The sequence below is a fragment of the Capsicum annuum genome, chromosome 2 (genome assembly GCF_002878395.1).
Source record: "Capsicum annuum cultivar UCD-10X-F1 chromosome 2, UCD10Xv1.1, whole genome shotgun sequence".
NCBI lineage: Eukaryota > Viridiplantae > Streptophyta > Magnoliopsida > Solanales > Solanaceae > Capsicum > Capsicum annuum.
The window spans coordinates 131,348,468-131,372,067 of NC_061112.1; the positions used below are offsets into that span (position 1 = coordinate 131,348,468).

General features: G+C 33.5%; 2 protein-coding genes across 2 annotated transcripts; both read left to right on the forward strand.

Annotated features, from left to right (window-relative positions):
• Positions 1 to 6,546: 6,546 nt before the first annotated feature.
• Positions 6,547 to 9,905, forward strand: LOC107859468 (putative F-box/LRR-repeat protein At3g18150). The gene is made up of 3 exons (XM_016704494.2): positions 6,547 to 7,462; positions 8,586 to 8,762; positions 9,348 to 9,905. Exons 1-3 carry the CDS (start codon positions 6,566 to 6,568, stop codon positions 9,660 to 9,662), a joined length of 1,389 nt encoding a protein of 462 aa, XP_016559980.1. The 5' UTR covers positions 6,547 to 6,565; the 3' UTR covers positions 9,663 to 9,905.
• An 854-nt stretch (positions 9,906 to 10,759) lies between these two features.
• LOC107859469 (bifunctional riboflavin kinase/FMN phosphatase) lies at positions 10,760 to 17,779 on the forward strand. Its single transcript, XM_016704495.2, has 11 exons — positions 10,760 to 11,042; positions 13,209 to 13,296; positions 13,621 to 13,807; positions 14,195 to 14,325; positions 14,451 to 14,520; positions 14,615 to 14,680; positions 16,317 to 16,471; positions 16,549 to 16,644; positions 16,931 to 17,082; positions 17,159 to 17,242; positions 17,326 to 17,779. The coding sequence occupies exons 2-11, from the start codon at positions 13,221 to 13,223 to the stop codon at positions 17,464 to 17,466; spliced, it is 1,158 nt and encodes a 385-aa protein (XP_016559981.1). The 5' UTR covers positions 10,760 to 11,042; positions 13,209 to 13,220; the 3' UTR covers positions 17,467 to 17,779.
• Positions 17,780 to 23,600: the final 5,821 nt, after the last annotated feature.

Here is a 23,600-nt window from a genome sequence, read left to right on the forward strand (position 1 = left end):
TTGGTTAAAAGCTAGTGTAATAGGAATTCTATATTTATAACAAGTTTTTAAAAATTTATACGTAGAATTCCATCTAGTATCAATTTCCTCAGGCATCAAAATCGGTGTAAGTCCATTTTCTTGACATTTAACTTTAAATTCTCTAATTCTCGATCTACGATTATTTTCTTGAATAAAACCAACAGCAAGGCGAATTTTTTCAATATAAAACTCAAAAAACTCAAGACCATCTTTTACAATTAAATTATATATATGACATGCACACTTAATATGAAAAATTTCAGGCAAGGGCGAAGATAGCGTAGATTTTAATTTTTTTATAGCAGTGTTGTTGTTAGAAGCATTATCAAAAGCAATACATAAAATTTTATTTTCGATACCATAATATCCGGCAATTTTAACAATAGAATCAGCAATAAATTGTCCAGTATGTTTACGATCTTCATCATATAAAAAAGCAAGAATACGTTTTTGCATCACGAAATTACTATCCATCCAATGACAAGTAACGGTTAAATAATCATTTTTATTTACAGCACGACCAAGATCAGAAGTTAGGGACAATCTACATTGAATATTTTTTAACAATGTTGATAAATAAAAACAATATTGTGAATGAAGTCTAAAAATATCAGACCGACAAGTAGTTCTAGGAATACCGTTAAACATAGGATTATAAATTGCTTGTATATAACGAATAAAGGCATCAGAAGAAGGAAAATTAAAAGGCAAACAACCCACAGCTACCATTTTAGCTATTTCTTCCCGATCCCTCAATTTATTATACTTCTTCGCTACGTGACTGGTTACTGGGTCCATTCTAGTTTGCGTTGACCCACCAACATCCCCACCACCTTTTGCAATATTTAACTCTCTTTTGTGATCTTCAGCTACATGTCTCATTAACGTACCCGTACCCCCTTGCTTGCCTCCACTTCTATGCTTATATATTTGTTAACAAATATTGCATTGCACCTCAATATCTGATATACGTTCAAAAAATTGTCATGCAATACTAATTCTTTTACGAGGTTTTGGGGCATTGGGAGGACGGGAAGGGAGATTAACTGATTCAGATCTAACGTTAGCATCTCCTACTGCGGGGTTTCTTAATTTATCCATAATATAAATTAAATTAAACTAAAAATATTCAAAATACACAAATATAATAAAATTAAATATTAAACAATTAATACAATAAATAAAAATTAAACGTAAGAGATGGAACGACAATACCAAATTTTGGAAGTATCCGAAGATTGCGACTTTAGAAACTTCCGCTCGTAATTTGTAAACGAAAAATTAAAAAATTAAAGTGAACACTTTAAGAAATTAAATATATTAAATATTTGAGAATTGAGAATTGAGATTTGAGAGAGAATGAGATTTGAGAGAGTGAAAAATTGTGTGAAAAATGATTTGAAGTTGTAGGGTATTTATAGATTTTTTTTTGGGATTAAAAAATATTTTTTAAAGTTTTTTGTTTTTTGTTTTTAATAAATGGGCCCAAACTAGCCGTTTGGACCCAAAAACGGCCATATAGCCGGTTAGCCAGGCCCATTTTAAAAAATACTCGGCCCGGGCCCCGGAACCAAGTAACCTCATGATCCTTCAATGTTTTTTTTCAAATTGTTATCACAATGCATGCTCTTTGTTAAAAACGAAAACCCCACGCTTATAATCATATACATGCTTAAGGGATTTTTAAAACTTTCTTAAATTCATAAAAACATGTGCTCATAAGATTAGGACAGGCCCACGTACCTTAGATTACTTGGTTTGAAAGATGAAACCCGAATCTTGATTCGTTTCTTGAAAATCTTGAACTTAAGGATTGACTCTAGATCTTTGTGAGGGAAGTTAGGGTTTAGTTTTGAGGGAATTTGAGTGGTTTTTGGAATGATATGCCCTAAGCACGACTTGATTTCGTGTTATGGCTGAGATAAGACGAAGAAAAAAGATTGAATTATCCTTCTAGACCCGAAAATTATTAACACGAACTGGGCACCCAATGCGCTACCCATCGCGTCGCGTCGGTCCCCCTAACGCTATAGGCGACGCGACGCGTCAACCCCCACCGACTCAATTTCTAGCGCGATGCGACGATATCGCGTTGGGATATTGTTTTGATCATCCAAACACTCCTCAAACGTCGTCTGAAAAATCCAAAAATTCCCCCGAGACAACTTCTTTACACTCCTGAATATGAATCAACTTAAAAATTCATGTATTGAGATCGGAAAGATCGATTTTGAAATCGTTGAAGTTCAGGAGCTTAAAATATGACTAAGTCCTTTTTAACACCTAGAAAAATTTCAGGTTGTTAGCTCCTTAAGCATGCTACTAAGTGTAGACACCTAATTTTGTCCCTCCCCGATATCACTTTTACTCATTTTTACCTTATCCTATCGTGTACCCCTCAACCATGAAATTATCCCTCTATAAAATGACAAAAAAAACCAACAACCTTTAACAAATTGTACCTTATTTTAACCTTATCATAACAACCTCTCCAATTATAAGTGGACACCTAGCTACCGTACCCCACCTCACCACTACCCCTCACATTATATTCATTTTTTCTTAACCAACTCACGAAAAAAGAACAAAAAAGGAGGGGTCCACACGCTATATCAAAAGATACCCATTTATTTAATCATCTTCTTCCATTCTGAAAAGGGGGAGAACAGATATACATACAGGTGCACCATTACATATCCATGGAGAGAATATAGAGAGGGGCCCACAGGGAACAAAAAAGGGAGGCCATTCTTCTTCCTTTCTCTTGACCAGCAGAAAAAAATATTTTTTTTTGGCTTCTTTTTATTTCTTCGTCATCAAAGCACACACAACTGTCATAGCTATGCACTAATCCACGCACAAACATAGAAAAATCCTCACAGTATCCACATAGATCACGCACAAAATCCATTAACCACTATATACACACACCCTTTCTGCACACACTCTCCACATTCGAACACAAAAACACATTAGTAAGGGAGAGATTAGGAGAATTGAGGGAAATTCAGTGAGGATTTGAGCGTGAGGAAGGAGAGAAGATGCGAGAGAGAGGAGGTTGAGTGAAACGTGAGAGAGAAAAGGAGTAAACTCCTGCGATAAACCCTTTGTTTCGGCGGGTTCTCGCCGAAAACAGTACCGACGCCAATGTGCCAAGTTCTTCGTCACCTCTAGCGTCGCCGGAATTCCGGCAGGATAAGAATAGTCTGGTCAGCTTCATTTTTTACTCGAATCCGACTCGAAATAGCCGAGTATTACTTGTTTTAGTCTGATTCTACCGACATCTATCGGAAGACGATCGAAATTAGCGATCCGGGATCCTACGAACATAGTTTCGGTTTGTTTAAATCTGCCTGGTTGGTCTTTTCTATATTCGAGTTGGCATTGTTCTTTGTCGAGGTTCAAATCAAGGTGTTTTCGGATGCGGAATCTACCGGAATTAATCGAATAATGCATTGAGTTTGAAAGCGGTATTGAGGTCTAATTTTATCTTATCTCCCTTTACCTTTTACGTGAATATGAATGATTTGTTTGAGATGTTTGAATCTTTGTTGTGTGTTGGTTGATGTTGGTTTCGGATTTTGAAAGGTGAGTAGATAATTGAAGCATGTGTTAATCATTGGTTAGGATAAATTGGGGTGAGAATTAAAACATTGATAAAGGTGAATATTAGTTCTATATTTATTCATTTATAGTCGCTTGATTCGGAATAAGCATTGACTTTTGTTATATTCGATAGTCACATGTTTTAAGTCGATAATGGTTAGGCAAACGATAGAGGTAGGCAAATGTAAGAATTGTGAAATCTTGAATGCTTGACATATGTTGAATGGTTTGGTTTTATTGCTTTTGGATCAAATGTATCATCTGGCCGGGGAATGCCCCGAGGTATTTATGTTTATTCACCGGGGAATGCTCGGACGTATCATGTTGGCAGAGGATGATCGTGATGAAGACACGAGGCATATTTACATTTTCGCAATTTTTCTATTTTGGGATAGAATAAATCGGACTGGTATTATTTTTTTTTTTTAATTTCGTTTGATTGATTTGTGTGTTTTGTGTGGTTTATACATTCATAGTGTTAAATTAGCCGATACGCTCTACCAAGTGACCGTAGTCAAACCACGGATCGAGGGGTGCCTAACACCTTTCCCTCGGTCAACAGAATTCCTTAACCAAAATCTTTGTTCGCGGATCAGTTGAAAAGAGTCAAAATCGTTTTGAAAAGGGATTTCCAAAGGTGACTTGGCACACCAGATTTATGCCAAGCGGCGACTCTGAGTTTAAAAGTAAATAATCCGTTTTCGAAACAAAAATTTCATCTTTTGTCACTTTGATAATAAATACCCTTTCGAAACTTAAAATATAAATCTTTTTGGTAGAAAAAAAGGGGTGTGACACTAAGTATGGTATCAAGTCGAGAATACTACAACAACAACATATTTAGTGTATTTCCACATAGAAGTCTGAGAAGGATAGAGTGTACACAGACCATACCACTACATCAGGTGAAGTAGAGAGATTGTTTCTAATAGACCCACCGCTAAGGACCGATAACAGTATAACCAATACAAAAAATAATTACATATAAAGTATGATATGCAAAATAAACGAACAGTATAACAAACACAAAAGATAAGTGCAACATATAAATTTACGTCTCGGAAAGTTATTATTAATTCAATAGCAGGAGCATAACTTGTTATGATTTGTGTTAACCGGTTTCAAGGTATTTTAAGCTACTTGCATCATCCAGAATAACAATGTTTGTGCAAATAACCAAGTAATTTGTGCGTTTCAACTAAAATAATTCCGCAATTTACTTCGAAATTACAAGGGAAAGGGACAAAAATGGCCACTTGGTCGAAATTAATTTCAAAAAAATGGTCATAGAATTTAAATTCCATTTTCTAGCCATTTTAATTTGATGGCTAATTCTATACAGTTTCTATAGATATTCTATACAATTTCTATACATATCTTATGCATATAAATATTCTATACGATACACAATTTATACAATAATTGTATAATTTTTTTTTACATATTTTATACAACAATTATATAAGTTTTATTACACTTTCTATATATTTTCTTATATATATTTTATACATGTACATATTTGATAGAACTATAAAATTTCTATACATATATCTTATATAGATACATATTTTATATAACAATTATACTGTTTTTATACAATTATATTTAATTATTATTATTTTTAAAACAAAGACAGAATATTTTTCAGTTAAAAAAATTGTAGCAAAAAAACTGAAATATTTTTAAAAACTAAAAATTACACAAGTACACAACTTATGTTTTCAATATTACAAAAAATCACAACTCTCTAAACATATTACAAAAATCTCAACATATACACAGAATGCTATGTATATATCGGCTATGTTATGTATATTAATAGTGAGAGAGAGAAAAGTAATTTAAAAAGTGGGAGAGAGTGTAATTACTTTCAAAAGGGTTGACATTTATGTTATTTATACTTTTAAAAAAGGTTGAAGGGCCCAAGTCGGAAACTGTATCATGTTGTATATGGACTGTATCAATATGGTATATAACTTGTCCCGAAACTACATGGGTCAAAATGACCCAAATTAGAAAATGACTATAATGTGAAAATAAAATAGCCGACTGACTAATTTTTGGCAAAATGTTAACCTTGGGTTATTTGTTTTATTAAAATAAGGAAAAAATACACTCTATGACACTTTTAAAACAAATAGTCTAAGTTTGAAAACTTTTCAAAAAGTGATCAGTTGGATATACTATTTCCTCTTTATAGCTATTTTCTAATTTGGGTCATTTTGGCCTATATAGTTCATATACAGTCTATATACAATGCTGATACAGTCCATATACAATACTGATACAGTCTATATACAGTACTGATACAATATTCAACTTCGACAATTTGGTCTTTTTAAAAATATTTCAATTTTTTTTTTATAAATTTTTTAACTGATCAAATATTCTGTTTTTTTTTCATTGTTTAGAAATAATAATTAAATTATATAAAATCGATATAGTTGTTAAATAGAATATGTATCTATATAAGATATATGTATAGAAATTGTATAGTTCTATCAAATATATAAATGTAAAAAAAATATATAAAAAATATATAGAAAGTGTATGAAAATTATATAATTATTTTATAAAACGTGTAAAAAAAATATACAGTTATTATATAAATTGTGTATCAAAACTGCATAATTTTCGTATAGAATATTTATATGTATAAGATTTGTATAGAAACTATATAGAAGGCGTGTAGAAACGGTATAGAACAAGTCAGTAAACTGAAATGGGTAGAAAGTGAAATTTAAATTCTATGATCATTTTCATGAAAATAATTTAATTTGAAGTATCGTTTTTGTCCTTTTCCCTTAAAATAATCACCTGTCTTTTTTCCAAATTACGATCCTAAATAGATTCCAATCCAACCCGACCCGACCCATCTGACATGCTGACCCACTTTTTTAGCCTTAAGAGCCCCAAAAACCAAAAATTCAACCAAAAAATGGCAGTAGCTTCAGACCGATTCTCTTCTTTACCGGACTCGGTTCTTCTTCACATACTCTCTTTTCTCCCTTTTGACGACGTCGTTCGGACAAGCCGTCTCTGCAAACAGTGGAGAACTCTCTGGTGTTTCAGTAGCTTCCTCAATTTCATTCATCGTCCTAAAGACTTAGTTTCTTTGAAAAAGTTTGTTTCTTTTGTTGACAAATCACTCATTAACTTACACTGTAACTGCAATACAGTTTCAAGAATTCACCTTGATTTCCCTTTCAAACGTTGTTTTACATCTGATGTTACTGTTTGGGTCCTTTTTGCTGTCTCATATAAAGTCAAAGAACTCAACTTGATTCTTGCTAATGATGCTGAGGATGCTTATTGTTTGCCTAAGAGGTTGTTTTTGAACTCTTCTCTTGAAAAGGTGAACTGGGTTTCTTGTAGATTTGAGAAAATTGAGGTTGTTAGATGGGATTCTTTGAGGGAATTAAGAATTGGGTCGATGGAATTTCGTGACGATATGGTGAGGAAAGTTGTTGTTGGTAGTCCGTGTTTGGAGTTGTTGGAGTTGGATAATTGTTGGGGGTTTAAGCGTTTGGATTTAGTGGGTGGGAAGGTGAGTAAGTTGGTGGTGAATGGGTATAGGGAAGTGAGTACCTTGGATTTTGAAGTTGAAATTGAAGCACCCTGTGTTAAGGTTTTGGAGTTAAAGGGGTGTTTTAGAATGAATATTCAGTTGAAAAATGTGATGAATTGTGTTTCTGCTAAGCTGGATTATCACTTTAAGATTCCTAAGGAAGAGGAGCGTAGTAACTTTTATGAACAGCAAAGACATATATTGATGGCCATGTTTGGGAGTTTAAGGCATGTCAAAGATGTTATGTTTGGGACATGGTGCATTGAGGTTTGTGCTATTTGTTTGAATTTTATTGTTTTTTGAGGTCAAGTTTTGATCTTGGAGGGTAAAATCGTTTTTTTATAATGGTTGTCTTGAGTTTATCTGTATGTTTTGTTCCTTGATTGAATTTCAAGTAAGGATATACTGCAATTGTAATGCACAGGTAGCATTGAGGAGTTGGTATGTTTGTGTGTTTTTAGAGTTTATGATTATTTCCCCACCCCCATCATGTAATGGTTTCCCGGTTAGCAAGTTTAACCTAATCGCTTATGTTCGAAGTATCTTATTTGGTTCATCTGTCTGAATCCATATATATTGTCCTTACTGTACATAGAGTGTGTTCGCCTATTTTTCCACGTTCATTGCTCAAAATTTTTTTTTTGAAAACATTTTCCACAGGAAAACAACAAAAATAAATCTAGTGTAACTGGGTATATTTACATACCTTATCCTATCTTTGTTGGCTAGGGAGACTATTTCTGACAGACCGTACCCACAACAACAACAACAAACCCAGTGTATTCCCACAACGTGGGGTCTGGGGAGGGTAAGATGTACGCAGTCCATGCCTCTACCTCCGAAGAAGTAGAGAGGCTGTTTCCGATAGACCCCCGGCTCAAGATAAAGGATAATAAACAAGGGAATGGATGACATAACCGAAATAAAGAAAAGACTTCCTACTGGAAGTAGTAGTGGAAACAAGTTTCACAAGTGGCATTCCACGTTGATTGTGTCCTCCCCACCCTCCAACACACCTCATTTTCTTCTTTTAAGATAATACTTTTTGGTTTACATGCCGAACGGAAGAAAATATTTTGGTTCATACCGAACACGCCCTTAGTCTGCTTGCTTCTGATACTTGGGACATGGATTGTCAATTTGTCAAGACTTACCTATTTTACTTGTTAGTATCTTTTGTGTCACAAAATCCTTTTGGATAGGTGTAATATAATATTCTTTGGTAATGATCTACAATTAGTGGGACATTCTAGTATAGCAGAAGGTTGATTACATATCTGTTTAATATTTGTGCTTGGAGAATGGAGATATAGGAAGACTATAATCTTTTTGCTGGATGGTCAGATGTGTTGCTAATTGGAATTTTTTTTGTGTTTCTACCATCTTGAAGGTTATGGCATCTTGGGGCATGACATATATACCATTTTCCATGACCAGATGTGAGTGTTTAACATTGCATACTCCCATCCAGGAGCGCTATCTCGCTGGCATTGTACGCTTATTACAAAGTTCATTCAACCTTCGAAAGTTAATCATACATATGGCCCCACCCTATTTTGAGTTCGAGGTTTGTTACTGTCTGAAACATTGTTATGAGCTATTGCTTTTCACTTATTTAGGCAATGTGCTGATTCAATCTGTAAGTAGTAACGGATATATCCAAATCCGCTCTCCTCACTTATATACTGAACATATGTTTGTGGTTTTCCTCTTTGAAAATATATAATCAGGCTGGGATGAACTTATAGTTTTGAATATGGGTTCAATCGAACCCACCACTTTTGGCTTATGCCATAAATGTACATGTGTGAACTCCTTAAAAATATTATAAATATTGAACTCATAATCTCTCAGAATTCTGACCCTTTAACTCATTAAGATTAAATCTTGATCCGCCAATGAACTCTAGTAGTTGCAAAGAAGGCTGTACTTGATCTTCCTACTACCCAGATATCAGTCCCGCTGTTCCTTTGGCCAAAATGTATGGATGAGTAAATAAATTACTTATGGTCTGAAATCAAGCATTAGAAGGTATTTTTCTCAACTCAACAATCAAAAAAGAAACGATCATTCTTCTTACTTAACCCATGTAATGCCCTTAATGTGGACTTGTGATCATTGATTGCTGTTGTAATAGAATTTCCATTTGCAGACTTGCTTTGTTCCAGTTGTACATGATGTTTACTCTGTTGGAGGAAAGTTTCAACTGTCTATGCTTTCTAAAGATTGGGGTCTTAACCTTAAAAAGGTTAAAGTTTGTGGCTTTGAAGGAATGCGATCTGGCCTAGAAGTTCTATTTCTGCGCGATCTTCTTTTGGTATCTGCTAACCTTGAGGAGATGGTTATTGAATGGAGGAGATCTGGACATCAGAACTCGATTCCGGATCCATCAGATGATTTTGTGACTGAAAGTTTATTAAACGTTCGAGGACGCTCAAAGAATGCTGTGATTTTGTTCAAAAACTAACTCTTGATTTTCTGCTGCCTGTTTTACATTAAGCAAGCACCAGAGGAAGATGTTGCTATTTTTTTCTTCTGGAAATAGTATTCAGTATGTTGCTGAAGCATGTTAGTAAGAAATGAATTTGCTAACTATAGTCAGAAAGATTTTTCATTATTTTCCTTTTCATGTTGTGCTCTATTGAATATTTTTGCCATTTGGTGTCCAATATCCGTATTGAAATCCATCTATTCTGAATTCCGCGCTGCATAAGCCGATATGAGGGAAGCACTCCCAATCAAGGATACCTAGAGTTCAATCGAGATCTCTGATTAAGGGAATATCAGCTTCATCTGTTGCACCACATGTTTTGATGTTATGTTAAATTCATATATCATGGCATTGATTATGACAAGTTTTGGTGCAACTCATTTTTATCTATTGCTTATGGTTTGGATCAGATATTTAGACGATAAAAATATCGATGCGGGATTATCTTTGAATATACTGGCATTTTTACTTCAATATTTTCCTTGAGTGTTGCTGGTGCATGTCTTCATTTGCTTGCTTCTCTCCTTTTTCTAGGGAGATTAATTTGGATTAAAGAACAACTGGATAATGAAATAGGAACACAAGCACTTGTGTTTGGATTGTACCTGGGGTTCTAAGAGAATTATTGACGAAGAAAGATTAATATTCTTTTTTTATTGTACATAGGATTATGAGAGCTTTTTTTTCCCTTTTTTTTGTGTACCCCTCACTTGGGATAGTGGATTATTTTATTGTATTGATTTAGCGATTTTTTAGATCTTATTTTATGGGATTATATTGGATATATGTTGTTGTTGCATTGATTTCTCAATATATGATTCAAACATGCGAATTGAAGTTAAAAATTTGTGTCTAAACTCCATATAGAAATTATCTTTAATTTAATATTAAGGATAATTTTATTTCAAAATTTGTCACGTGTTTATCCGTCAAAATTAAGAGTAAATTTATGCTAAAGTATATTGGGAGAAGACTGTCGGTGCAACAAAATGAGCATCTATAGATCAAATAGTATAACAAAATGTATATTTAAATTATTTGTAATAGTCCAAGAATATATATTTACGTAACCATGTTTGACACAAAAATGGAATAAGTCAACCAAAAAATGAAGAGAGAAATGAGGCCAGGAAATAAGCCCAAATTAGTGAATTGATCCGAAATTATTACCCGGGCGAAAACATTGATGGCGATGGCGGCAGGCAGTATAAAGCAGGACAAACTTGGATTTCTCAGTCCCCATTTCTTCATAGTCACAACTCACATCAAATAAACAAAAGAACTTCCCTATTTTCCACTGCTTTTATCTTCTTATCCCTTTAATTAAGTGCGAAGTTGGATTCGAAGCATTATCAGGTCAGTATATACTCTCTCTCTCTCTCTTTTTAACGCAGTTAATTGATTGGTCATACAAAATTATATGTTTCAAGAGCTTTTCGTATGCTATTTAGGAATATATTTTTGTTATTTTAATGTTGCGGATTCCAAATTAGATGAAATTAAAGGACTAATCAGACATAATCTCGTGTGCTTGTTCTGTGTTATTTTGTATTTGTCGAATTATACTTGTCTGTGTCATGTATTTACAAGCAATCACGTTTAGATCCATCTGTGATAAGATTTAGTCTTTAAATCCTTGCAAAGTTACCTCAGTTTAAAAGAACAGGACTATTGCTCGGGTTCAAAATCTGTTTGAGACTTGAGACTTGTTCTAACTTCTGAGCATATTATATTGTGCCTCTTATTAAATGCTATGTCTGCTACGATGATTACTGTAATGCTACTGTGTTAGCTTTTCTATCGGTGTTGTAGTTTATTCAATGCTATGTAATAATATGTTTGCCTGCTCCTCTGTTTGTTTCTGTCCAAGCAGAGATGGCAACAGGGTGCGGCTGGTGCTGGGCTTGGGGGTGGGGCGAAATAAAAACTGGAGTAGTAAATTTGTGCGGTGTGGGTCTGGGTGCCGGTTATATAACTTCAAGCTATATCTACTTTCTTTTGCCTTCGTTATTAGTGTGTCCAGTGTCATTAGACTTTTCATGCATAAGCTTTATATCTGGAATAGTCAATGATATTAAAAAAAACTGCTCCCATTATTTCTGAAAAAAAGAACTTTGGGGAAGATCAAGAAGACTAAGAATTATGTATGTAAATAATTTCATGATGCTAGTGCAACTAGCTGACATTGGTTATTTATATTATGCATTATTAATTACTGTTTGTTCTGGAAAGTTTAGTGATTTAAATTAAATTAATTATGAGTTGGTTATGTATTTTTCTGTTTTACAGGTAGTTCATGATGTAGGAGTAATAATTTGAATGCACCTACCGTGGAAATTAAAGAAGAAAAAATGTGGGGACGGGTGTATGCGGGTGTGGGTTTACGTGGGTGAAAATGCAATATGTAACGGGTTGGGATTTTGCGGGTTAAGACAGAACCTGCACCCGTTTGCCGTCCTTATGTCCAAGTGAATTTCACAAGTCTTGCCCAACTTAATTGTTTGTTGGAGGATATAATTTTTACACAAATTATATTCGGTTGAGTCAGACATGTCTATTTGGAAGAGCTCTGTATTGTCTCTGCTTTAATAAAGAAACCAAATTTCATATTCCTGCTTCACAACTCACAGTATCAGGGGATCAGCTTCAATGCTTCTGTTATTTATTGTATAATGACTTTGAAAACAAAGATATAATATATTTATTCGTAAAACATGTAATATAACAGATTACCGATGGCGAAAGTTGAATAATTTGCTTAAGCTTTGTAAAAGTTTAATTCTACTTCTGAGGCGCATTTTTCGTTTGAGAAAGAAGCCCAATTTTGACAGTCCCAAAACCAAACCGTTAAATTACCGAATGAAACTACTTTGGTTCGGTTTCGGTTAAAGATATTACAAAACTGAAAACCGAAACACCCTACTGAAATTTTGTAAAATCGAGAGAAACTGACCGACTCCTTCCCTAGTTTCTAGCCTATATAAGTATCTATGTTTATTATTTTGATGTGGTTCTTTACATATGTGGAATGGAATGTTACTTCATGTTATCTATGGAATTTGAGAATAAGGACCCACCACTCTTAGCGTTAAAATATCCCCAAGCTAGTTGCCTTTGAAGGGGATAATTTCTTCGTCCTGAAAATTCTGAGAGAGCAAACACTCAGCCACAGAACGCTGAAAGTATTTCGTTTTCAGTATGATAGAAGCTTCTCAGTAATGGTCCTGATTAACAGGACCTTAGCCCTCTACGGCAGAATTAGAAGTGTGGTTTTTCGTTTTAAACATGACAGTGAAAAATTGATAACTAGACTTAAACAGTTCTGATGACCAGGAAACTTAAAATGAAATCCAAGTAATAGTAGTTTTAGTTCTGTTGTAGTCATGATAGAAAGATGTTTGTATATTGATTTATGGTCTACATTTTACTTCAAGATTAAATTCAGGTATTTTGCTTTATTATTGTGCGAGTATATCTCATATTCACATCATGTGAACATTGGTTTCTGTTTCTGCGTGGTAGATATTGCTCTCCATGTCTGTTGAACGAACTTTGAAGAAGCTAGCTTCTGGTGTCATCCTTGATTTGGATGGTACACTTCTTAATACAGGTTGGTAATGCTCTTCTTGTCTGACTTCACATATCTCAGATTATATTCTTGTCCATTCACCTAAATTATTCATGGCATTAGTTCTCGATAGATGAAATAGTACTGTAATATTCAAAATCATACACTTGTGCTCCCTTCATTTCCTTGTTGGGTGTGAATGTTTTACAACTAGAAGTCCTTTTTGTACGAAAGTAGGTATTCTGTTGTAGAGCTAAGTGCAGCATAATATCAATCTCTGTGTTGTCTATGACTTCCCTCTCTTTGTGTGTGTTTGTTTTTAGTCTCAGTTTTTCTGATGTTAATTTGACCTCTTTATTCTCACAGATGGCGTTGTGAGTGAGATTTTAAAGATCTTCTTAGTTAAGTATGGAAAGCAATGGGATGGGAGAGAAGCTCCTAAAATAGTAGGAAAAACCCCAACAGAAGCTGCTGCAGCAGTTGTTGAAGATTATGGGCTCCCATTATCAACAGATGAATTTCTTACACAATTTTTCCCAATGCTCTCTGACCAGTAATAAACCAGCAAATATAGTTTCATTTCCTTTCTGTTTATTGATTATATATTCTGAAATTGAATAGATTATTGGAGATTATTCACATTAAAATATTAGTAGGCAGACTCTTTTCCTTCAGATCCGAGTGTAGAAAGAATTAAGTGATATATATACTCATAAATGGTGTTTAAGGAACATGATTTCATGGAATCTTGCTGAGATTGGAAGCAATGTTGGATTGGTGTTACCTTTTTCTTTTCTTTCAGCTAGTAAAACTCTGATTATCTTCTGATTGTTTGCATGATCTTGTGATCTATAATTATGGAACTTGTATATCTATTGGCTTCTGCAGATGCATTCCAGTCCAAAGCTCTTACTAAACTTTGTTAATTAATTTGACATAGGTGGCGCAATATCAAAGCTCTTCCTGGGGCCAATCGATTGATTAACCATTTGAGGGGTCATGGTGTACCCATGGCATTGGCGTCAAATTCTTCTAGATCTAACATAGAGGCTAAAATTCTTCATCATCCAGGTAGGGCTTTAACATACATTGATTGAGAGGTATTTCTTTCCTTTAGAGGTGATTTGTGCTAGTCCTGCATGTAAGATGGCATCTATGCTTGGTGCTTTGATTGGGATAGCATTTTTTGTTTTCAGGATGGAAAGAATCATTCTCAGCTATTGTTGGAGGTGACGAAGTAAAAGCTGGAAAGCCATCTCCGGAAATGTAAAACTGGATGAATTGCTTTTTTTTTCTTTCCTCCTCATTTCATAATCTGATATTCTGTATGTTTAATTAACTTTATATTTTCTTCTGTAAGATTTCTTGAAGCAGCTAAAAGACTCACCATGGATCCATCCAGCTTTCTTGTAATTGAAGATTCAATGTGAGCTTTTATCTTTATTAATTGTGTAGCGATATATCCTAGAAGCATAGGAGCATGTTGGAAAATCCAACTACTGGTCAAAAGAGGGGTATCTGTGGGCTGGGTTTTCTCCTCTAGAGTTTGTCATGCTCAGCTCAAATTTACACATGTTAATATGGATAAGCCTGCATGGTTGACTGAATACGTTAGCTACTAACTTTTGACATCGTAATTTACTTGGAGAAGGCATACGACAAAGTTCGTAGGGAGGTTCTTTGGAGATGCTTGGAGGTGAGTGGGGTCCCGGTGGATTAAGGACATGTATGAAGTAGCTAAGACTCAGGTGAGGACGACGGGAGGAGATTCTGAGCATTTTCCGGTCCTGACAGGGTTGCATCAGGGATTGACTCTTAGCCCTTTTCTGTTTGCTTTGGTGATGGATGTTTTAACGCGGCGTATTCAAGGTGAGGTGCCTTGGTGCATGCTTTTTGCGGATGATGTAGTGTTGATTGATGAGACGCGGAGAGGTGTGAATGATAAATTGGAGGTTTGGAGACAAACACTAGAGTCTAAAGGGTTCAGGCTGAGTAGGAGCAAGACAGAGTATATGGAATGCAAGTTTAATGACTTGAGGCAGGAGGACGAGTTGGTAGTTAGGTTGGACTCTCAGGTGGTGTGTAGGAGGGATAGTTTTAAGTATCTCGGGTCCTTGATTCAGGGAAATGGTGAGATTGATGAGGATATCTCCCACCGGATTGGGGCAGGTTGGATGAAGTGGAGGCTAGCCTCGGGAGTGTTGTGTGATAAGAGAGTGCCGCACAAACATATGGAGCGGAGTGTTGGCCGTTAAAGAACGCCCATATCCAAAAATTGAAGGGGGGCAGAAATGCGGATGTTGCGTTGGATGTGTGGGCTTACTAGGAGTGATAGAGGTAGGAATGAGATTATTCGGGAGAAGGTTGGAGTGGCTTCGGTGGAGGACAAGATGCGGGAAGTTCGGTTGAGATGGTTCAGGCATGTGAGTAGGAGGGGCGCGGATACCCCAGTTCGTAGGTGTGAGAGACTGACTTTGGATGGTTTCAGGCGGGGTAGGGGTAGGCCGAAGAAATATTGGAGGGAGGTGATTAGATGGGACATGGAGCAGTTACAGCTTACGGAGGACATGACCCTGGATAGGAAGGTGTGGAGGATGCGGATAAGAGTAGAAGGTTAGTGCCTGCGGGTGGGCCGTAGTCGGAAGCTAGGAGAGCTTTGGGGTGGGGGTAGTGAGGGTGCCTTTGGTTTGTTAGTATAGGGTTCTACTGTGTGGTTGCCTTATTTTTATTGTTCCAACGTGTTTCATGCTTTATTATGAATTTACTTATTATTCTTTGTCCTGAGCCGGGGGTCTATCGGAAACAGCCTTGCTACCTCTCTGGAGGTAGTGGTATGAACTGCGTACATTTTACCCTCCCCAGACCCCACTGTGTGGGAATACATTGGGTTTGTTGTTGTTGTTGTTGTTGATAATAAGGTTTAAAATCCCTTGTCATGCTTTTGCATTTTCTAGAGCTGGATATGGCCCTTTTTCTCTCCCAAGATCGTATAGTGTTCTATTAGATGTAAATTGTTTTATCTAATTTCTTTGTGAAAATAACTCGACAAAAAAATATGTTAGACCAGGTGTTACTGCTGCTAAGGCTGCTGGAATGGCAGTAGTTGCTGTACCATCTCTTGCAAAGCAGTCTCATCTTTATACTTCTGCTGATGAAGTGATCAATTCTCTTCTGGATTTGCAACTAGAAAAGTGGGGACTACCTGCGTTTCAAGATAGTAAGTCTTTATGACTGCTTTACATGTATGCTGTGTACTTGATTTCTCTTTCAATTCTTTACTAGAAGCATATGCAGGGATAGAAGGTACTTTGCCTTTAGAACCTTGGTGTATTGGTGGTCCTGTCATTAAGGGATTTGGGCGCGGCTCAAAGGTTCTTGGGATCCCCACAGGTACGCTGTCTTCTTTATTCCTTCTGCTGAATGGCTAATATAAATGCTTGATTCGTTATCTCTTTCACTTGAAATGACTGTTAAAATTTCTCATAAGTTACTGGAATTTCAGTTTCTTCTGAGCATGTCATATCAGAGATTCTGATTTTATGTCATATTTGTTGTTTGGATTTGAATACATGAAGGCTTAGACTGTTGGAAGGGCATGAAGGATTAGTTTCTTGTCTCGTCTGGTTCTTACAGTCTGGTTTGTGTTTTCTATTCTTATGGGTCACATTTTTTTCAGCTAATTTATCCCCAGAAGGTTATTCAGCCATTCTTTCAGAACATCCAGCGGGTGTATATTTTGGATGGGCAGGACTATCAGGTCGAGGTGTTTACAAGATGGTCACGAGCATTGGTTGGAATCCGTACTTCAATAACACAGAGAAGACAATTGTAAGTGCATCGTGACATATGATTCTTCCTTATGCTATAGTTTTTTGGGTTTGTTGTAAAACGGCCTTACTTTTAGGAACCATGGCTGCTTCATGACTTCAATGAGGACTTTTATGGTGAGGAATTGCATCTAGTTTTTGTGGGCTACATTCGGCCGGAGGTATTGTGGCCTAGTTACTCTTATTTTTCGTTTTTCTTTCTAATCACACTTGCTGATATTACCATCTCTTTGCAATATTACAGGCCAATTTTCCATCACTTGAAACCTTGATAGGGAAAATTCACGAGGACAGGAAGATTGCAGAAAGAGCTCTTGAACTTCCTCAATATTTGAAGTACAAGGATGATCCATACCTTAAAATCTCTTTGCATCAGGAAAATTGATCATTAAGGTCTTGTAATTCATTGTTGCTTCTGACTGGTATTGCATCTGTCCTATTTCCTTGAATTATTGCAAGATTTCCCATCAATTGTGTGGAACACTCTATACAAAAAGATTGTAATAATTCAATGTTTATCCATTTAGAAGTAAAAGAACCTAGTTATGGTTATGCTAAGCATTGCCAACAGGGATTAGCCAACGGTAAAGGGTTCAAGTTCAGATGTCACTAAAGCGTTGCCCTTTGGCCCCTTGACTTTTCCCACAAAATGTGGACATATATATGTGAATTTTCTTAGTTTCTGCCTTTGGAAGAAATATTTTTGATTGTGATGTTGCATTTTGAAGTAATGAATATACTTCAGACTGTGGCATTGCTTGCTTTCTTTTCAGACACAAAAGCTCTCGTGTTGGAAAGTATTGGTTAGTATCATAATATAACTTGTTTCTTGTTGTTAATAATTTGCCTGAATGCAAGCTGGTGCAGATGGTAGATTTCTTCCTTTTATGCATCAATGACTTTTCCTGTGATCTTTTAATTCTGTCAGTCTTTACCAGGCGGGTTATATTTTCATGAACTAATTTTTTCACTCCCACAAATTACATTGTCTCTACTATGCAGTTTTTCTACCTGGACACTAATTACATGGGGACTTTGATGAGCTACCAGAACCTTCGTTAGTAAAAAATTATGATGTACATTTTTTTTCTTTTGTCACTTAAAAGCTCCTCCTTCGACTTTTTTATTTGTACTTTAATTTTAAAAAAAAAATGATACAGATTATTTTATAGAGAACAAAGAAAGCACTGATTTCTTTTGTCAATTCAAATTTTATCCTTCTACAAGGCATATGCGATTGATTACTCATTTTTAAAATGTTGAAATATTTGTATAAATAATGTTATTAAATGATTTTTGTAATGGGTGTATAAAGGACAAATAAAAATGACCGAGGGAGTAATTCCTTATTTACATCTTAATAGGGAAACAATCTAATATGAAAGAGTATAATAGCTAGATTTCAAATTTCTTTTGTATCTTTTATTTAGGGGAACAAATTTAATATGAATATTGGTTTCTAAAAAAGGATGAAAATTTAAGAGGTAAGATTGTACTAGTAAAATAGGTTTTTTTAAAAAGGTAATATTAAGTAATTTAATGATTGCATTAGTGTTGTGGGTTTGTAGTTGTTGTTGTTAATGATTGTATTGGTGAGAAATAAGAGGTAATAAAAAAATGGTAAATAGATGAGAAGAATTGATAAGTTATGTGATGATTGTGATTGTAAGAGATACCAACAACAACAACCCATTGTATTGGGGTTTTGGGATTGTATGATGTACGCAGTCCATACTACTATCTCCAGAGAGATAGCAAGGCTGTTTTCGATAGATCCTCGGCTCAAGACAGAGAATAATAAATAAATTCATAATAAAAGCATGAAACAAGATGGCACAACAGAGATAAGACACCCACGCATTAATACCCTACACTAACGTACCAAAAGCACCCCCACATGCTCTAGCCTTCTATCTAAATTCGCGTCCTCCGCACCTTCCTTTCTAAGTTCATATCCTCGGTAAGCTGTAACTGCTCCATGTCACGTCTAATCACCTCTCTATTGATGTAAAATACACGAGATGATAAAAGTATTAATAAAATAGTTCAGATGCGTGATCATTATATTTTTGTTTTACTTTTATTTGTCATATTTCACGTTAAGAAATTTAATTGACTGATTTTCATAGCTAACAAAAATTGATTAATTTAATATTTTAAATTTAAATTTTTAAAAATAATATAAACTTAAATGACAATGCTTTTCATCTTAAAAGTATTAGTCAACCTTATATTGATTGACTCTATTATCAAATATGACAAGTAAAATATTAGATTAGATAAAAGATATCCACAATTAATAACATGTTTTACTCAAATATGAAAAGTAAAAATTAGATTAGATAGAAGATATCCACAATTAAGGACACATTTTGCTCAAATAACTACTCTGTTCCTTCCTAAATAAGTTCTCCTTTTGAATTGGATAAATACTTTAACAAACTACTAATTTCTAAGGGTGGCAATGATGCGGTGCAGATTTTTTTCAAACCCTCAAATTTTAAAGGAAAAAGGACAAAAAATGATACCTAAAACTAAAATAATACCACAAAAATAGCACCCACAATTAAATAGCCACTCCAACAGGAATTAAAATATAGAAACTACCTACTGGAGAAGAAAACAAAAGAAAAGGAAAATCGAAAAACTCTTCATCACCGTCATCTTTAATTCAATCTCCTCCATCAGCTCATGGTGTAGATCTAAACATGACCTGGAACAAGACACACATTCACTTCGTTTCAACTGAGAACAAAATCGATAGGTCTATATGAGTTTTGATGGATTTCATCTCGAGCATGAAATCAAATCAAGTAAAAACTTCTTGAACTCCTCGGCGTACAAATCTAACCTCCTGAAACCAAGATAAGTGTTAAATCTCTCCCACGTTACTGAAGCTACTCGATTTTAGATGTTAATTTCATCTTAGATTTACTTCTTGATATATTGAGCTCAATGAAGAGCTGATACCATGTCTAAAAAATGAGGAAGTTTTGCATCTTATCTACTATACTCATTTTTATTGTTTATTGTTTATCCTTCTTCTTCTCTGTTCAGGTTTTGCCGGAGCTCCAATGAGTGTAGTTTTGTGAATTGTAGAGGAAAAAAAATTAAGGAATGTTTGGACAGTGAGGGTACAGGGTTTAATAAACTTTGTATATGCTTGCACAAATTTTCACAAAATTTTAGGTGAAGTTAATAAATTCACGAATAACGAATTACTGTACATGCTTGCACAAATTTTCTTTGTAAGAGATGTATTTATATGGTATATATACTGTATAAATGTGGTACAAAAGTGCATAAATCTAGTATAAAAATGTATCAATGCGGTATCAAAGTGTATCAATGTAGTATAAAACTGTATCAATGTAGTATAAAAGTGTATTAATGTGGTATAAAAGAGTATTAATTAGGTATAGGGACTGCATGTGCTTGCATAAAATTTCTTTTCTCTTTTTTAAAAATTGTATCAATATGGTATAAAAGTGTATTAATTTGGTATAAAAGTGTATCGATTAAGTATAAAGACTGCATGTGCCCAATTGGGTCAATGGCTAAAAAGGGGAATTAAAATAGCCGACTGGCTACAGTTGTCCACCTTTTCAAATTGTGGTAATTTTTTTTTACAATGGCCAACCCATGTCCTTTTCCCAATTTTAAAACCGCACCGCACCACCTTTAAATCCGTATAAACTCACCCCACACTCATACCTGCGCATACCCGTACAACACCGCCCCATTTTAAAAAATAAATAAAAATTCATAACTTCATTGAAAATCATAATATTTCCAGATCTACAACTAGGAAATAATAATAACTAATTTTTGTTATATCACTTTTTACTAAGAAATTGTCAAAAAGTATCACGTGCACAAGTAATGATCAAATATCATATTTTTTAAAAAATGAATAGAAATATTAAAAAAACTATAAAAATATTTATTTGTAGTGTTATACATGTCAATTTAAGTATCATAAAATTTTAAGTAAAGAATACATACAATTTTAGGTATATTCACGAGAATAATACTAGTAATTTTTAACTTTTTTTAATTTAAATCCGCATATACCCACAACCCGCACAGTACCATTTAAAAAAAAAACTTACTTTAACCCGCACCGCTCCGCATAGCTTAAAATTCGTATCGCCCTACACCCGCACTACATAGCTTAAAACCCGCACCGCCCCATTGCCATCCCTACTAACTCCTATAAATAAAAATTTATTTTACTAAATTATTTCTATTAAATTTATTTCTTTTCAAGTTGAAATTGATTACATTTTATCTAAATAAGAATAAATTTTTTTAAAAAATTACCATTTATTCTTAAAACCTTGGATAAACACTTAGCAGGTATTTGGTCGTGAACATTATTCATAATATTTCAGAACATGTTTTCACTTTATTTCAAAATACTTATTTGATCCTAAATATTTCTATATTTGGAAAGGTGTTTTCACAATTTTTTAATCGACTTTTTGCACTTTTTAATTTATTCCTTTAAAAAAAAAAAAATATCTCAATTTCTTATTTTCATAAAATAATTCAACTTTCATAAAACTCTAACTATTTTAAAATTTATTTTCGCTTTTTATATTTTTTAACTTGAAAATACCTCATTTTTAAACTACGTCCAAATAAAATTTCAACTCAATTTTCAATTTCAAAAACACCAAATAAAATGAATACATGTTTTTTTGATTTTTCATAGCCAAACTTGTCCTTATTTAGAATACTAGAGAAGCATGATCCATGTCAACACAGGCCCAACATTAAGATATTTTGATCATGTACGATAAGTTAGATTGATATCAATTTCAATTATGAATTATATATAAAATATAAATATACAAAACATAGAACTACTTGAGAATTATGTATAACTTACTCATTAAATAATAAAAGTTGATGCATTTTAAAGTTTAAATCTTTAATCTTATGACTGAGATTTGCTACACTAAGTATAAAATATGAAATTAAAATTGATACATAACACTTGATACTTGTTGAATAAAATAAAAAATAATTGTTGAAAATGATAAAGAGTTGTCTAGTAATTGCATATTAAATCACATGCGGGTTGCAATGAATAACCTAAAATTGAATTGTATTCCCCTACTAAGCCGACATAAATATTCTTTGTTTTTATTTCTCCTTTTCTTTTATTTGTCAATTTGTTCTTTGAAGTTAAATTAAATTAATATTTTAAATTTAAATTTTAAGTGTTTTGAAAATTATAAAAAAGGAAAACAACAAGTTACCATCTTTCATATTAATTTAAGTTATTTGACTTTGAGAACACGATAAAATATACTTCTGTAAATGTTTTATCGAACTTTGTTTTTGTATATGTTTCTTTCATTAAAACGTAGGAGTCGTTTGTATGTTAACATTATTTCTTATACACTATTTGATGTGATGTATTATAACTTGCCCTTTCAATTTAGATATATTTAAACAATTTTTTTATTTTTTTTAAATTACATATACATTCTAAGATTCATCCAGGATCTAGCACAAATTCAATAAATGCTATTTTTAGTCTCAATTTATGTGACACAAATAGAATTTAGAGAATCAATAATACTTTTAATATGTATTTAGATAATTTAAGCTGTTAATTCTTGTAATTTATCATATTTCTTATGTAATTTTCAAATAATATACATTACTTTTCTTGTTCAAACTTTTGTGGCATTAATAGTCAATTATATTTTAAAAATAATTTTAGTTTTTAAACTACTGTGATTGATAATACTTTTCTTCTATTACAGTTCAAGTGACACTAGTATAATTTCGAGAGTCAGTCAGATATTTTATATTTTGTAAAAATTTTAAGTTGCTAATTATTGTGATTTATAGTATTTTTACATTTTTTTTTGAAATATACAACAGATTAAATTATTTTTAGATATGTTAAGTTGTTATGTATTTTAATTTAAAATACTTTTTATGTAATTTTTGAATAATATATGTTACTTTCCTTGTCCGGGGTTTTGTATTATCGATAGCCAATTATATTTTTTGAATAATTTAAATTTTTAATTATTGCGATTTATAATATTTCTTCTATTTTAATTAAGTGGTACAATACTTAGATGATCATAATAATTAATTAGGATTGATATCGTAAAATTACGATTGAAGCATCGAAGCATAAATGTCTTAAATGGCTTACAACAAATAATTAGAGTGACTTAGCCAAATTACTATAAAAGATGCTCGTAAAAAAAAAATTAAGTGGACCTCATATAAGACGTCAAGTTAATTTTAAACATCAGGAGTTAATTTATCATTTTTATACCTATCTTACCTTTTTTATTAAATATTATTAATTTTTTAATACTTAAATGACTTACAATAATTAATTAGGGATGATATTTAGTAAAACTATGGTTGAAGTAATTGAAGCTGATATATCATAAATGTCTATTTTACTTTCTAAATTAAATATTATTAATTTTTTAATACCTGAATAACTTATAATAATTAATCAGGGACGATATAGTAAGA

What these genes read in the sequence shown, in the direction of transcription:
- LOC107859468 (XM_016704494.2), top strand. Translation starts at nt 6,566, where the DNA reads ATGGCAGTAGCTTCAGACCGATTCTCTTCTTTACCGGACTCGGTTCTT. An exon ending in TTGGGACATGGTGCATTGAG is followed by an intron (nt 7,463 to 8,585) that starts GTTTGTGCTATT and finishes ACCATCTTGAAG; the next exon opens with GTTATGGCATCTTGGGGCAT. An exon ending in CACCCTATTTTGAGTTCGAG is followed by an intron (nt 8,763 to 9,347) that starts GTTTGTTACTGT and finishes TTCCATTTGCAG; the next exon opens with ACTTGCTTTGTTCCAGTTGT.
- LOC107859469 (XM_016704495.2), top strand. Translation starts at nt 13,221, where the DNA reads ATGTCTGTTGAACGAACTTTGAAGAAGCTAGCTTCTGGTGTCATCCTT. An exon ending in TAAAATTCTTCATCATCCAG is followed by an intron (nt 14,326 to 14,450) that starts GTAGGGCTTTAA and finishes TTTTGTTTTCAG; the next exon opens with GATGGAAAGAATCATTCTCA. An exon ending in CTTGTAATTGAAGATTCAAT is followed by an intron (nt 14,681 to 16,316) that starts GTGAGCTTTTAT and finishes AAAATATGTTAG; the next exon opens with ACCAGGTGTTACTGCTGCTA.